Source organism: Grus americana, chromosome 5 (genome assembly GCF_028858705.1).
Source record: "Grus americana isolate bGruAme1 chromosome 5, bGruAme1.mat, whole genome shotgun sequence".
Lineage (NCBI taxonomy): Eukaryota > Metazoa > Chordata > Aves > Gruiformes > Gruidae > Grus > Grus americana.
This window is the reverse complement of record NC_072856.1, coordinates 38,253,852-38,268,323: the sequence shown is the minus strand read 5'-3', so window position 1 is coordinate 38,268,323 and position 14,472 is coordinate 38,253,852. Positions and strand designations below refer to the sequence as shown.

At 38.4% G+C, this 14,472-nt stretch overlaps 1 protein-coding gene across 2 annotated transcripts in view; it reads left to right on the top strand.

Annotated features, from left to right (window-relative positions):
- STXBP6 (syntaxin binding protein 6) overlaps positions 1-4,683 on the top strand; it is a 141,123-nt gene extending 136,440 nt beyond the window's left edge. For both annotated transcript variants that reach the window (XM_054827906.1, XM_054827905.1), the window contains one exon: positions 1,523-4,683. In XM_054827906.1, the coding sequence (XP_054683881.1) occupies positions 1,523-1,546 (24 nt within the window). In that variant the 3' untranslated portion in view covers positions 1,547-4,683. The remainder of the gene's footprint in view (positions 1-1,522) is intronic.
- Positions 4,684-14,472: the final 9,789 nt, after the last annotated feature.

The following is a 14,472-nucleotide window of genomic DNA, read 5'->3' as shown; positions in this document are numbered from 1 at the left end:
GAAGAGAAAGGCACCCATTCTCACTACTAGTATTTGTGAGCACATTGTGCAGCAAAGCAGGGTTCCCATTTTGGTTGCTTTATAGTTGCCTTCAGTAAAACAGTAAAAGTACTTTGAATTATTGTCAGCCCGTAATTAATTTCACCACTGTAGTATAATGACTGGATACACATTTCTCTTACAGCTTAATTTGTATGTCTGGACATTACTTCAGCTGTATGTCAGGTTATTTTAAGGTATAAAACACGTAATGGAGACACGGGAACATGCGTAGCATAGGAATACTCTCTATAGCATCTTTAAAAAACACCTTATTTACCTGAAAAAAAACCAAACAAAAAACCCCCATAAAAAACCACTTACTTTGCACCAGAAACAATAGCATTCAGAGTGCTTCTTTTTTGGCTATCAAAGTTTGTTGAATTAAAGCACATATCTATATTTAGTTGTGTAAAGACTGGAACTTAGCTCAGGATATCTATAAAATCCTCCTTACGACACCTTCTTCGCTTTATTTGTTTGCCTCTAAAAATTCCTTGCCTTTATTGGTAAGGCACGAGAGCTCAGAGTTATGGATTCTGTGTAATAAAAAGTTGCTGTCGGGGTTGTCTGCTAAAGACATATATTTCTGAAAAAAAATTACTGTTTGAGGGGGAAAAAAACATTGATTTGAGTTCTTTCATGCTGAAATGCCTTTCCAGCATATCTCTACAAATAATGTTTTTCTTCAAATGGCATATTTATGACCAGGTCCTTGAGTATCAAAGGCTTACGTCCATTACATTTGAGTCATTTATTGGCCAGCATTTCACTGGTAGCAAACAAGGAAATTTTAACTGCCTCTACCTGTTCTGGTTTCTAGGTAACTTCCTAGAGGGTTCACTCATCTCAGCTTTGTGTAGCATGCTATAATCTACAGATATCAATTTTTTTTATTACACAGAGCCTAAAACTTAAGTTCTGTGCTTGGTTTGCCAAAGACGGGTTGTCTACGCTTTTTATACAGGATTTAACCCACTTTAGCTCTTTCTTCTCCCTCTCGTTCCCAGTTTTAAGTCCATTTTTGAATTATTTGAAATTGAAATAATCAGTAATCACAGAGGTAGAAAGGCAATCAATCCTTAATTTTTCATCATTATGTAGTGGCAGAGCTGCTGAAGGGTGTGGTTTGAATTACTTGTCTAGAATTCCTGATTGTATTCAACAGTCCAAACCATTAGGTCTGAACAACCGTTCTTTTAAGCACCTCTTTGTTTCTAGCTCCTCACAGATAGCAAAATAGTGGAGCATTGGGAAACACAGCTATGAAAGCAGATAAATCCTGCCTCCTCAGCACGGCAAAGGGAGACACTGCGTATCGGTCACAGCAAAGGGAACAACTCTGCATGTCTGTGTGCAGAGATTTCAGGCATCTTTTGGAGAACTCGGTTTACAAGCTCTTCTGATCCAGAGTAGCCATGTTAGCTTCATACAGCTATCGTTACATATGATCTCTCTTTAATTCATTTTTTTTCTCTTTCAGCTTGCCATGAAGCACAAATGCTGAGATACTGCCCAAAGTTGAAATCTTCTCGAGAGAAACTGGAAAGGCTACGTTCAGCAGTTCTTACAGGAGATCCAGACTACTGTGTGCTTTTTTCTTCCAGTTCAGCGGAGATGCATTCTTTCAGTTTCTGTGCAGGAAAAAGTGTTGCATTTCTACCTTTTTGACTTACTTTTGTTCCTCTTTTGTAATATTGCTACACAGTCCTGCAGTGCTTTCTACCTGTTTTTCAGTTGTTACAGGAGTGAAAGCAAACAGGGGAACTGGACCAAATGACAAGCTGATCAGGCTTAAAATAGTAATATGCTTCCCCAGATGTACAGAAAATTATTTAACTGGTTATGGACATGTGTGAGGAAATAAAATCCAAAGAAGGGGTACACTTTTCATTTTATGTAGCATCAGCAGAATGTGAATGTTGGAATTAAACACCTGGGATTGTAACTATAGAGAAGAATAGACTTCTTTGTCCTGGGAAACAGAAAAACTTGTTTCTTCTAGCCAATGTAGGAGTTTTGCATGTGCCATCACCAGCATTCAGAAGTGCGTATCTGAATTTCATAGGGGAATCTGTTACCAGTGCTGCATTTTGAATATTTCTATTTTCCCTTCCAGATTGATTATTTGAATAGTATGATGAAACCTAAGAATGTATGGTTGAGGTTTCAAAATTGAGGAAAAAAGTAATTTTTACATCTATACACACATAGCTGTGCCTCAAACACAATCTAGAATTTAGCAATCTGGTATAAAATAACATTTCATTTTCTTTTTACCTGTGATTCTGTGGCTAAAGGCTTATGTAAATGAGAATGCAGAGGCCTGTGAAAATGACAATGCACCATTTTCCAAGTCATCTATTTTCATAAGTTCTACAGTAAGAATTTTTGCAAGCACTTCAGAAATTTGTCTGATTAGAATGACTTTTGTGGTAGCTAGTCATCTGATTTTTAAAATAGTCTTTCAAAAAGCATGTCTTGGTACATTAGAATCATAATTCTAGTTTGGGTCTCAGTTTTCAGTATATATTATCACTGGAAGGGTGACTCCCTACCGCATTCTGTATTCACTGTATGCAATATATGCACTGTATTCTCTTACAAAAATAAGTAAGTTACTCTTTTTCTTCACAGCTCTTTTCTTAACTTTTTCTTAAGGTGTTCTAATATGCTTCTAGAATGAAGAAAAAAAGAAGAAAAAAAAAAGATGCTGCACTTTTTTTTTTTCTTTATCCGGTATGCTAGAAACAGAAATCCTAGCAGAGAAGTTTCAGTCTTCATCTTCTGAAGATGCCTGCCCTTCATTTCTGTCCTCATCTTACCGGAGAGCCAGAAAACTGGCATTATATGAATGTACTGTAGTTTTACTTTTCAATGTAGAATAAGATTTTTCATTATTAATGACACTTTAAACAGTCTAAAATCCTCAGAGCAGTGCTTGTAAGAGAGATAAAAGCTTCTGTAGTAATTGAGAATATTTTAATTACTGAAAATCTCCTGGAAATGCCCATTTTGTAAAAAGATGCTTGGCTTTAGGAAAATATTCTCATTTGAACTAAGGACACTGTCTAGTTAACTGATTGCATTCAAACTTTACATCTTGGGGGTTTTTTTCCCTGTAATTTAAAATGTTTTGTCTGAAGCTTTTTATTTAATTTCACACTGGGAATTGAGAGAAGGGGTAAATTTGTCATTTGTGTCATACCATATGATCATTTAGATCTATTTAGCATCAGCTCTAACACTTACTACATCCAGCACTGTCAACTGAAAAGGAATTTGGCCACATCTGTTATAAATCAGAACAGGCTCATTAGCGACATGAGTTCTGAGCACTCTGTTGAGCTATGTACAATTAATGCTTGCCCTGGAAATGTCAGTAGCTTTCTGAGCACTATTGTAACAACTATGGGTATTTCTGCAAATTAACAGGAAAACAGTCCCTCATTAGAAATTAAACTTCTGCTAGAGACAAAATTGCTAGGCTGTTTTTTAAAAATAGCCGCGTTGTTAGAAATCAGTCAGGGAGTACACTTTTGACCACATAGCTATCTTGGGTCATCATCTTTTCCACTCTTACTTTTTTAACTATATTCTGCTGCTAACCTCACGTCTTTCTCTTGAGAGAAAGAAGGAATAGGTTTTGAACTGCTGCCATCTAGCTGGTCTTCTAAGCTTGTCAATAATTTAGAAGAAATGTCTAAACTCCAGATCAGATAAACCTGAAAAGAATTAGTTGTCTGAATTCAGATAAAAAGGCATAGGTTTTCAGGTGCTTACACGAATATCAGCTGGACAGGACAAGGTCACAGTTTTACTGCTAAGTTCCAGACCTTTTGTGAGTTGAACTGTTCTAAAACATTACTTTAGTCCCACTGACAGTTTTTCAGCATATTTTTTTTATATCCTCCGGTTAAGTGTATTGTGTTACATCTCATAACTCAGGACTTCTATCCAACCATCAAAAGCCATTTACTATAGGAATTCTAAGTAACCTAGTGTTATTGAATGAAGGAAAAGCGGTTTGTCTCTGTGTTTACTTTGTTCTTGCTGTTCATTAAACTACAAGATCTGGTAGTTTTTAGAAAAAAAATCAGAGGTGTATAAATGTCTATCCAAAGGTAAATCTTACAGCATTGCAATTTCCTTCTGGAACTTAGCTTGTAGTGTATACAACTTAGTATTATTAGATAGTCATGTACATAACATATACTATAATTCAGGTTGATGTTTCATATGAAAGAATGTATTTGTAAATTGTAGCAACATCAATAGTTTCTTTATCTTTTTAAAGTTCTGCAAAGAATAAAAATAATGTATTGTTAGACTTGACTACTGTACTGCAAACTCTGTCTTAAAAGGCTACTTTTGTGTCTAGCAAAAGTTGTGCATTATGTGAAATATTAACAAAAATGTGCTCTCTAAAAAGTGATCTTAAAGGTAGGTAGGTTTTGCTATGATATGCCAGAATTGTAATACTTGCTGGGTGTCTGTTGTAATCAATTCCTTGAAAGTTCTCAAAGATGTAGAAATTATTTTGTGCCATTCTGGGAAAAAAAAAAAAGTGGGACCTGCTCTCTTGAGTCATTACTGGAAACCCTGATTTTGTCATTAAATACTTTAACTGTGATGAAAAGAAAACTGTCCTTGGATTATTTGTCTATTCAAAATATAAATTATTTGTAAATGACTTTTATATTTGACTCTAGCAGAACTATATTTCACTCTAGCAAAACTGAATAAAAATTAGTTTCCACTGTAGTGATGAAAACTTTCTCTAGAAAGAATACTGTAATTAAAAAAGAAGTAATTGGAGGATTTCATGTCCAAGTAGATTCCAGACAATGGTTAAGGCAGGTTTAAGTTAGCGTCCTGCGTAAAGGCTGTACAGGTTAAAAAGAACGTCTGTGTTAATTTGCTTTCAATTTGCTATGAAATGCTTATTCTCAAATTGTTATTGTTTTCTTTTGGCCATCTAATTTTATTGATAAATTTTTATCAAGGCAAAAGCAATTTTAACTGCCCTGAAGGAATGAAACTATAAAGGTCAAATTCTTCTACACACAGAGAAGCAATCCCATATATTCAAATGAGAGCTACTTGCAGAAGAATGTGAACCAGCTTTGCTGCCTTCTCTTTTTTTTCAGGCTTAAATGTGGTCCCTAAGATCCTAATCTAAAAAATGTCCTGTTGACAAATATTATCAACTGGTTAAATTAGTTACTTTAGGTAAATAAAATAGGTAAATTTTGCTAGCATGCGTGTCATTTGTCTGATGTCAAATGCCATACCTGCCCAGTGCCCAAACTATATGCAACTTTTAGTAAAAGAAATAGCTCTCTGGTGGATCAGAAGCAAACTTGAGCAGAACAGCATTTTGTTGTAGTTTACACATAACAATTTGGCAGTTGTTTTCCATCATTATTGCAAATTTATCCTGTAAGAATAGAAAAAGAAAATATTTGGTTCATTTTCTGAGCATTTTTTTAGATCAATTTCACCATATTGGCATTTTTTTCTTGATCTTATGATTTTCATAAATCACCAGCCCGATCTGCTGCTGTGTGTAATTTATGATAAAGATGATGGAGTTTTATTTGTTACCTTTGGGTCATGAAAGAGGGTCAAGCATAAATGTTTACTGATTGAAAATATTAGGATTTCTAAAAGTAAAAGATATGCTAGTATGTTGAGTGTGTTGGAGAATGTTGTTGCTCCCACACTCCTGAAGGCACAATATTTGACTGAGAAAATCAAACTAAGATGCCTGTCACCTTCAGCTGCAAGTCACAATATCAGTGAAGTAACTAACTTAAAGTAGCGTGCAGATCAGTAGACCTATCCAGTACTCACTAAGTATTGCAACATCTCAGATTAAAAATGCTTTCAGTTTTTTTCAAAATTAGTCCCTCATGAAAGTGGTCAGCTACCAGTGGGATAATGACATGACCTTCTACAGACACTAATTTTTCCAATGATTCTGAAACCTCAGCATCCGCTTCATAGCACGTCATGTCAGCTTGCTTTGTGCCTCATCTGGAAGCGCTGTTCGGGCATTACATGTTTCAATTATACTGGTTTTTATTATTTGAGTTACTGTCTTTTTGTCTGCTGTCATCTCAAGCAATCTGAATTGTGAACTATGGTTACATTTTTTAATAGATAATTAATGTGATGATGGCTAGCATTGGCAAGGACTGGCTAGGGATTACAGATGCAAAAAGTAATTTACTGTTTATTTTGACGGCAACTCTAAACTGAGTGTAAAGGTACTGTTTCATGGAGGCATAGTGGTATGGCAGATCTTCAGTGTTAAAGCCAAGTATTTGGGGTATAAAAGTGTATAAAAGTAGGTTTGTTAGCTAGGGAAGTCGAATGGCTTTAGGAGTGTAGAGAATAGGCTAACAAAACTAATTGCTATTTTAAACAATTTCACAGGTCTCTGGTAGCTAAAATGGTGATAACTTTTGCAGAGGAACTGAAGTTCAGGCCTGTATTGTGTTGAAATTCTGTTGCTGCTAAAAATGGGAGGACAAAGAGTTTTCTTCTGTCTGAAGTGTTCTCTTCTGGATAGAACAGAAAGTAAATGTGATAAAAATAAACTAGAAAATTTTAAGTGTTTCATCCTATATGAAAAAGGAAATCTTCAACATGCGCAACTAACATTAATCAACATGCTGGTTTGCAGCAAATCAGTGAGTTGGGTTTTTTCCAATTTCAGAAACGAGAGATAGTAAAGCTTCCTTTGGATTAGCATGATCAGGAGATAAGGATTTATACAAAAAGTGCATGTGGGATATATTAAGATTTTAATGAGAATCCTTCTTTTCAAAACCTTTACCTGTTTTATTAAACACAGCATCTGGAAACATTTATGAAAGCTGTGAGATCCTTAGTGTTGTAGGTATGGGTGGCACTCCGATAAAAGGCGTTTAGCTTTAATAATAGATTGCTACATTTGTTTGAGGCTTGTAAGAGAGTTTAGCTCAGTCAGAAGCATCCCAATATTGCTCTTCAGCAGCTGAACAGCAGCTAAATTCTATGGGGAGGGTGGGCAAGATGAGAGGAGGGTTGGGGACTTCACCACGTGAGCAAGTCAGAAGAGGTGATGAAGTTCCACCGCCCGGTGAGCCCTGGGATGATGCAGCTCCTGGGGAAGAGGGCAGTGGGGTGGAGAGCTTGCCATTAGTGGTTTCTCACAGGTGGGTAAAGAACTGCCTGCAATTTTCACAGCGAGTTCTAGCAAAATTTGTTCAGGACAGTCCTGATGGATTGTAAATCTACGTATAGAGAAACGTGAGTACTTTTGTTTATCTTACCTGGCCTTTTCTTTTGCTTCCCCATGTGCAGTTCAGCATTTCAGACAAGCTGAAAACAGGTCTGTTAAAAGTCGAAGCGCTCAAACTGCATGACAGGTACTGTTCTTCACCGAGGCCGTGAACAATTGCAGAGCTGCCAGTGTCTGACTGAAATAACAGCTGTACATATAGGATCATTTGTAAGACAGATGGCTGAGAAAGGTACCATTTATCTGCCAGGCAAGGTTTCGTAACTCTTAGCTTCCGGTCATGAGGAAAGCATCATTAACTGGTAGATTTTGCTAACTATCTCAATTTAGTAGGTGTTAGATTTAAATCCTTTTTTTCTGAAGTCTCTATTCTATGTGGCAATCTCTGCAATGGCATTGGAAGAGGAAAAGTAGGTGGGAAGGAAGAGGTTATGTGTTGGTGTTCGTTGACTGGGTATGCTTCATAGGATCTCTTCCTCTCACTGGCACAGTGAATGTGCAAGGTTATTTATGGCTTCTCTTACTACCCCAACTGTCTTTCCTAGTTCCCACTTTTGTACAGTCTATAATCAGTATCATGCTTTTCTCTTAATTAGCTCACTTATAAGTCCCTCATCCTAAGAGGTGGCTCCACAGCTAAACTCTCACCTTTTATTAAGGCCAACATAAAGTACAATGTTTAGCCCTTGCCCTTTGGGTTTGAACAGCTCCTGTTGCGTTATTTATTGACTGCAGTTTGTTACTGTTTGTAGATGGAGATGTAGACGTGCACTGCATGTAAAATGAGGATACTTCACAAGGGCAAAGTTGTAGTGAAGGTGTTTCAGCACGTCTGAAAGAACTGAGGACAAGATTTAATAAAATTCAGATACTTACAGTGTTAGATCACCAATTTAGTTCTTCTTCCTTAATCTTGCTAGAGGTTTTTCTCCAAAGTCTGTGCTGAAGCTGTAATAATACAAGGTATTTATCTTGAATGTAGTATTTTTCACCCTTCTTTAACAAGAATTCAAAGAGAAATCTAAAATTTCTTTCATACAGGTATAAACTAAGGCATGGAAGTAAGTAATTTACAGTAAATTAATGGGCAGGAATAGAATGGAGATCTGAGAACATAAACTCCGTATCTCCTTATTCCTAGTAGAAAACGTCAGGATTATAATGGAAACATTTTAAATTTCTTGTTTTGTTAAAAGCATCAGAAACAAGTAGGCTTCTGACAAAGACTGTTGTGGTGGGTTGACCCTGGCTGGAGGCCAGGTGCCCACCAGAGCTGCTCTCTCACTCCCCTCATTCACCAGACAGGGGAGAAAAGGCATAATGAAATGCTTGCAGGTCGAGATAAGAACAGGGAGAGATCACTCACTAATTGTTGTCACGAGCAAAACAGACCGAACTTAGAGAGGGAATTCATCTAATTTATTACTAGGCAAAACAGAGTAGAGGAATGAGAAAATAAAATCAAATCTTAAAACACTTCCCCCCACCCCTCCCATCTTCCCGGGCTCAACTTCACTCCCGGCTTCAACCTGCTCCCCCCTCAGCGGCACAGGGGGACGGGGAGTGGGGGTTACGGTCAGTTCATCTCACGGTGTTTCTGCTGCTTCTTCATCCTCAGGGGGAGGACTCCTCTCATCGTTCCCCTGCTCCAGCATGGAGTCCGTCTCACGGGGTGCAGCCCTTCAGGAGCAAACTGCTCCAGCATGGGTCCCCCACGGGGTCACAAGTCCTGCCAGCAAACCTGCCCTGGCGTGGGCTCCTCTCTCCACGGATCCACAGGTCCTGCCAGGAACTTGCTCCAGTGTGGGCTTCCCACGGGCCGCAGCCTCCTTCAGGTGCCTCCACCTGCTCTGGCGTGGGGTCCTCCATGGGCTGCAGGTGGAATCTCTACACCCCCTCATCTTTCCTCCATGGGCTGCAGGGGGACAGCCTGCTTCACCATGGCCTTCACCACGGGCTGCACAGGGATCTCTGCTCCGGCGCCTGGAGCTCCTCCTCCCCCTCCATCTGCACTGATCTTGGTGTCTGCAGAGTTTCTTACATCTTCTCACTCCTCTCTCCGGCTGCAAAAGCTCTCTCCCTAACTGTTTTTTCCCCTTCTTAAATATGTTATCACAGAGGTGCTGATTGGCTTGGCCTTGGCCAGCGGCGGGCCCGTCTTAGAGCCGGCTGGCATTGGCTCTGTCAGACACAGGGGGAGCTTCTAGCAGCTTCTCACAGAAGCCACCCCTGTAGCCCCCCCGCCACCAAAACCTTGCCACGCAAACCCAACACAACTGTATTGTTAGAGCAGGAAGGAAAAAAGTAGCGTCTTTCATGGTGTGCAGTATACACTACCTGCAAAGCCCAAACTTGATTCTGGAGAAAGAGAGACACCAAAGGAAAGCTGGGCAAAGGCGGCAATAAAATCTCACTGCTTCTCTACTTGGATTTTACAAGCGCTGCAAGAAGCTGTCAGCTTTCAGGCTGAAAGCGTTTCTATCAATGCAATGAAAGAACCCAGTTTAAGGTATTTGAGGGAATGCTGTGTATATGTGCCTTTTGTCACAGGCTTCAGCAACTGTGAGGAAAAAATGTCTGTTGTCTTGTGCTCAAACTGTTCTCTGACATTCTCTGGTCTAGGGTGAGGAACAAAAGCATCTCTGTGTCGGAGCCGCGCAGACCGCCTTGTCAGTGTCAGCTCTCATTAAACTGCCCTTTTGAAAGATACGAACCCTCACTCCTAAAGGCATGGAAGAATTAATTCAAGGAAAAGATGATAAATCCTAATAAAGCATCAGAAATATTCATATTCTGCCATAGTGTAATGATATTTGCTATAGGAACTCATAGTGCAAACAGTATTTCAAGTAGCCTAACTTGAGCTGGTTTTTTAACTCAGCTGAATGAAATCATAAAGCTCGTCAAATTTTTTCCCATCCCTGCTTTTGGAATTTAGAAATCAGGCATTGGGATTGTGAGCTGAAGTGATAGAGGCTGTATTACAAAAGAACAACATGGAATAGGATGAGAAGTACTTTTAGAAACAAGACTTCCCACTACCCATGCCTGACACCTAGTAGGGAAGTCGTGCAGTGAACACAGGAGGCACAGAAAGACCAAAAAGTCACAGTAAAGAAGTGAGGATCAAGTGTGCCACCCTGACCCTCAAAGGGCAACAGAAGTCGGCATTTCAGGGGAGAAGCGATAGTCTGCGAAAAGGATGTGACACGTGGTCGTCACGCCAGAGGTAAGCAAGGCAGTCATGTAGAGTTAAATTTCATAAGATCGTGCGGAGAATTTACAAATAGAAAAGCAGGCGGATTTTAACATCAAATAGTTTAGCTGTCTCTAATGAACAGCGTAGGGTTTCATTTTGAGGTATGCTCCTAATGACTTTAACTCAACCATTTTCAAGTTTCATGCCCTAAGCTGTAAGCAACTTTTCCATTCCTAATCAAATGCTAATGTAATGTCAGAAGGCTTAGTTTAACCCAAAAGAAAGGTAAACAGATGTCCTAATTTTCTTTCTACCTGATCAAAAAATACAATAAACGGTTCTTTGGCTATCTCTTTCACACAAAAAGATCTTTGTAGTGTTGGTAGTTTAATATTTCACCAGCTCTGCTAAGTTCCCTTGTCCTGTAGTGGGGTTAAGTGAAAACTTGTGTCTGCTGTCTTCAAATCTGGAACTTTTCAGTTCTGAGGCTTGTAAAAATGTTACTACTAAAATGACACAAAGCCTTTATCTCGATTTTGTATTTTACAACATATTTTCTATCTGAAATGCATCATAGTGGGATTAGTGGCTGACAGCTCATGCTATGAGCTGCAGTGACTTGTCAAACCACTTTAGTGTTACCAAGTTCCAATCAAATTTTTTAGATTGGTAAATATTAATTGCTGTCTTAGTATATTTTAATACAATATAAATTGTATTAAAATCTGTCATACTTTTGACATTCCACAGATTGTACAGCAACAGAACAGCACTTTGCCAGACAGGCAGTGATCTCCCAAGTCAGATTGCAAGTGCAGCTACTTGTGTCAGGGGAATCTAGAAATCCCTCCAAACAAAATAGCTTCAGGATTTTTCTTGCTAAGAAAGTCAATCTAAAACAATGATGGAAAGGTTTTGGGAATGGTAGTAATAAGGTGGTTTGTTTTTTTAAATTAAAGGGAATGAAGAGAAGGTCTGGCTGGAATCCCTAGAGAGGACAGAGCAGAGGCTTTCTTGGAGGTGGTGATAGTTAAGGGTTGTTTTGTATAAGCCAAGATGTAGGCTTGTTTGTATCATCATAGACACCCTAGACAATTTTTGGGCCCTAGCTTTAGCGCTGAGATTTTTATGAGTTTCAGCACAATGCATTAAGGCATTTCTAAATGAGATGTATAGAAACCAGCATACTGTCCAAGAAAACCTTCAAAGATTTCGTATGACACATCTAAAACAAAGAAAATATGCAAATACACCACGTCCTCATGAATACTAGAACATGTGTAGAGTCAAGTATTAAAAACTTATTTAAGGGAGCAAGCTAGCAAAATCACATTAGTATCTGAAGATACTTATTTGCCAGACATACCCAGGGAATAACTACTCATTATAAAAATGCAATCGTATGTTCAAATGAATCAGAAGAACATATTCCAGTAAGAAGACGCAAGTCCAATAGCTTTCATCTGATCAGCTGTAGCTGATCCCTAGAAAAATGTTGTAGGCAAATCATCATATTCCGATACCAGGGTTTAATGAATTCCTCAGTTACATTCTGACAACTAACTGGGTTCAGACTTGGCCAATAAAACAAATTTGTTTAAACTACTTTTGTGGATACCCAGCCTTTGTGTTTTAAGCGAGCATGGTTTATTTCACAAATAGGAAGTCTAAGAGAATCTACCTGGCCAGGTTTCATAGCTTGACTAGTGATTTAAGATTGCTTGGCACAGTATGGCAGAAGTCATATAGCCATAACTTTTAGTTATTGCAATTAAAGTAGTTTGCATTATCATTCTTTTTCTCCCTTTTCTGAATTTCCACTTGTCCTGATTTCAGCAGGGACAGAGTTAATTTTCTTCCTAGCAGCTGGTGTAGTGCTGTGGTTTGGATTTAGGATGAGAATAATGCTGATAACACACTGATGTTTTAGTTGTTCCAAGCAGTCAAGGACTTTTCAGCTTCTCATACTGCCCTGCCAATGAGAAGGTGGGGGGCGCCCAAAAAGCTGGGAGGGAGCACAGCAAGGACAGCTGACCCAAACTGGCCAAAGGGATATTCCATACCATATGACATCATGCTCTATATATAACTGGGGGGCTGGGCAGCTTGTGAACCAGCTGAGCATCACCTTTGGGTGGTGAGAAATTGTGCTGTTCATCACTCATTTTGTATATACTTTTACTATTATTATCATCTTCTTTTTCTGTCCTATTAAACTGCCTTTATCTCAACCCACAGGGCTGGTTTGGTTGGTTTGGGTTGTTTTTTTTTTTCCTTTTCAATTCTGTCCCCTCTCCCACTGTGGGGGGAGTGAACGAATGGCTGTGTGGTTGTTTTAACTGCTGGCCAGGTTAAACCACGACATCACTCAATACAGTGTTTCTGTTCTCCCTCTGCAAGTGCAGGTAACAGATTTCTGGAGTTGTATATTTTTTCCAGACATTAGTACCACAAATGTAATCAAAATAAACATGTAGCTGGTTTTGCTGCAGTAAACTCTATTTGTCCATGTAAGCCCAGTATTTGTGTGGATTTTTCAAGACCCTCTCAGAAATGGGTTTTGAAGAATGATGTGAACAATGATCTGTGCAGGAAGTTTGAACTGAACTGAAAAAAAAAAAATAATGTGAGGAGAAACCATTTCTACTGTCAAAAGGCACTTACTGAGTTAATTAGCCTATTTACAAAAGCTAAAAGGAAAATCAATTTCTTACAATTCTTGTTAATTCTGTCATGCTGATTAATATGGGCAATAATGATGGTGCACTTTGTTTACTGTCTATTATGTAGGCAATGGGATCCTAGAGGAGAGTCAGAAAAGAATTTAAATCTCTTAACTTGAAAACTTAGAGCATACTTCCACAGTGACTTTTAATGTCCTACATGGACTGCTGTTTACAGAAAAAATTAATCCTTCATTTACTGGTATTGAAAGAAGGTGCAAGTATACTTTGACTTCTGAAAGTATGGGAGGGATGTTTTAGAAGTTTATAATTTATCACAGGTTAGAAGTTATTTGAGGCAGCTGCATGCTAGGATACAATTCTTTCATGTGAGAGGAATTGCTAAAGCAGCTGATTATTCCCTTTAAGTATAAGGGAAAGTGAAAAACTTTGCAATGCTAAGAAATTGTCTATGTTCTTTACCACTTTTTTTTACTTGCGTTAAGATAATAGTCTCACTCTTTTTCAAGGTACTAATTTATCATCCCAGTATTTGTCATTATGTGACAATATATAACATCAAGCATATGTGTGTCAGCATTAGTACAAGTTGTCTTCCTCTTCAATAACCAATTACACTTTTTAAAATATTTTCAGACTCTCTTTGAAAAGGAGTATCCTAATCTCATTGCTACTTCTCCTGACAACACTCACGTTCAGCAGTCACACTTGTTTTAGATAAATTCTCTGAAATATTTTCATTTATTACAGTATGTGCTTCATTATATATTTTTTTCTGCTGCTGTTCTGCATGTATTAGGCATATTTGTCAATCTTCTGTGTATGTTTTAATAATTAAGGCACAAATAAGTGGTGAATTTCACATGAGGTCTGCCTTGAAGGACTATATAGCTAAAGCACATGGAATTCTGAGGGTCCTTTATGTAATGGTGCAAATTACATTCAATGATATAGAAACTGACTTTCAATTTATTAATTTGGCCCTTAAACCTTATAAATTTCAAATACAGTACAGATTCCCTGGTGAAATGTATTATTGTTGTAGGTGTTCTTAGCCCGATAGTTAAAATTGACTTACGGTCAGGGATACCCTTGGCCAACTCTGGATCAGCGATTTCAGTTTCTGGTGTGGAACTTTAGCTTGGATATACGCCTTGTGTCGCCTAACAAGCCTCCCCTCTCCTCTTTTGCTTTCCCTCTGAAAGAACGAAACCTGGCCATGTAGGATGAAAATGAGCCACACATTTTGATGCCCTTTT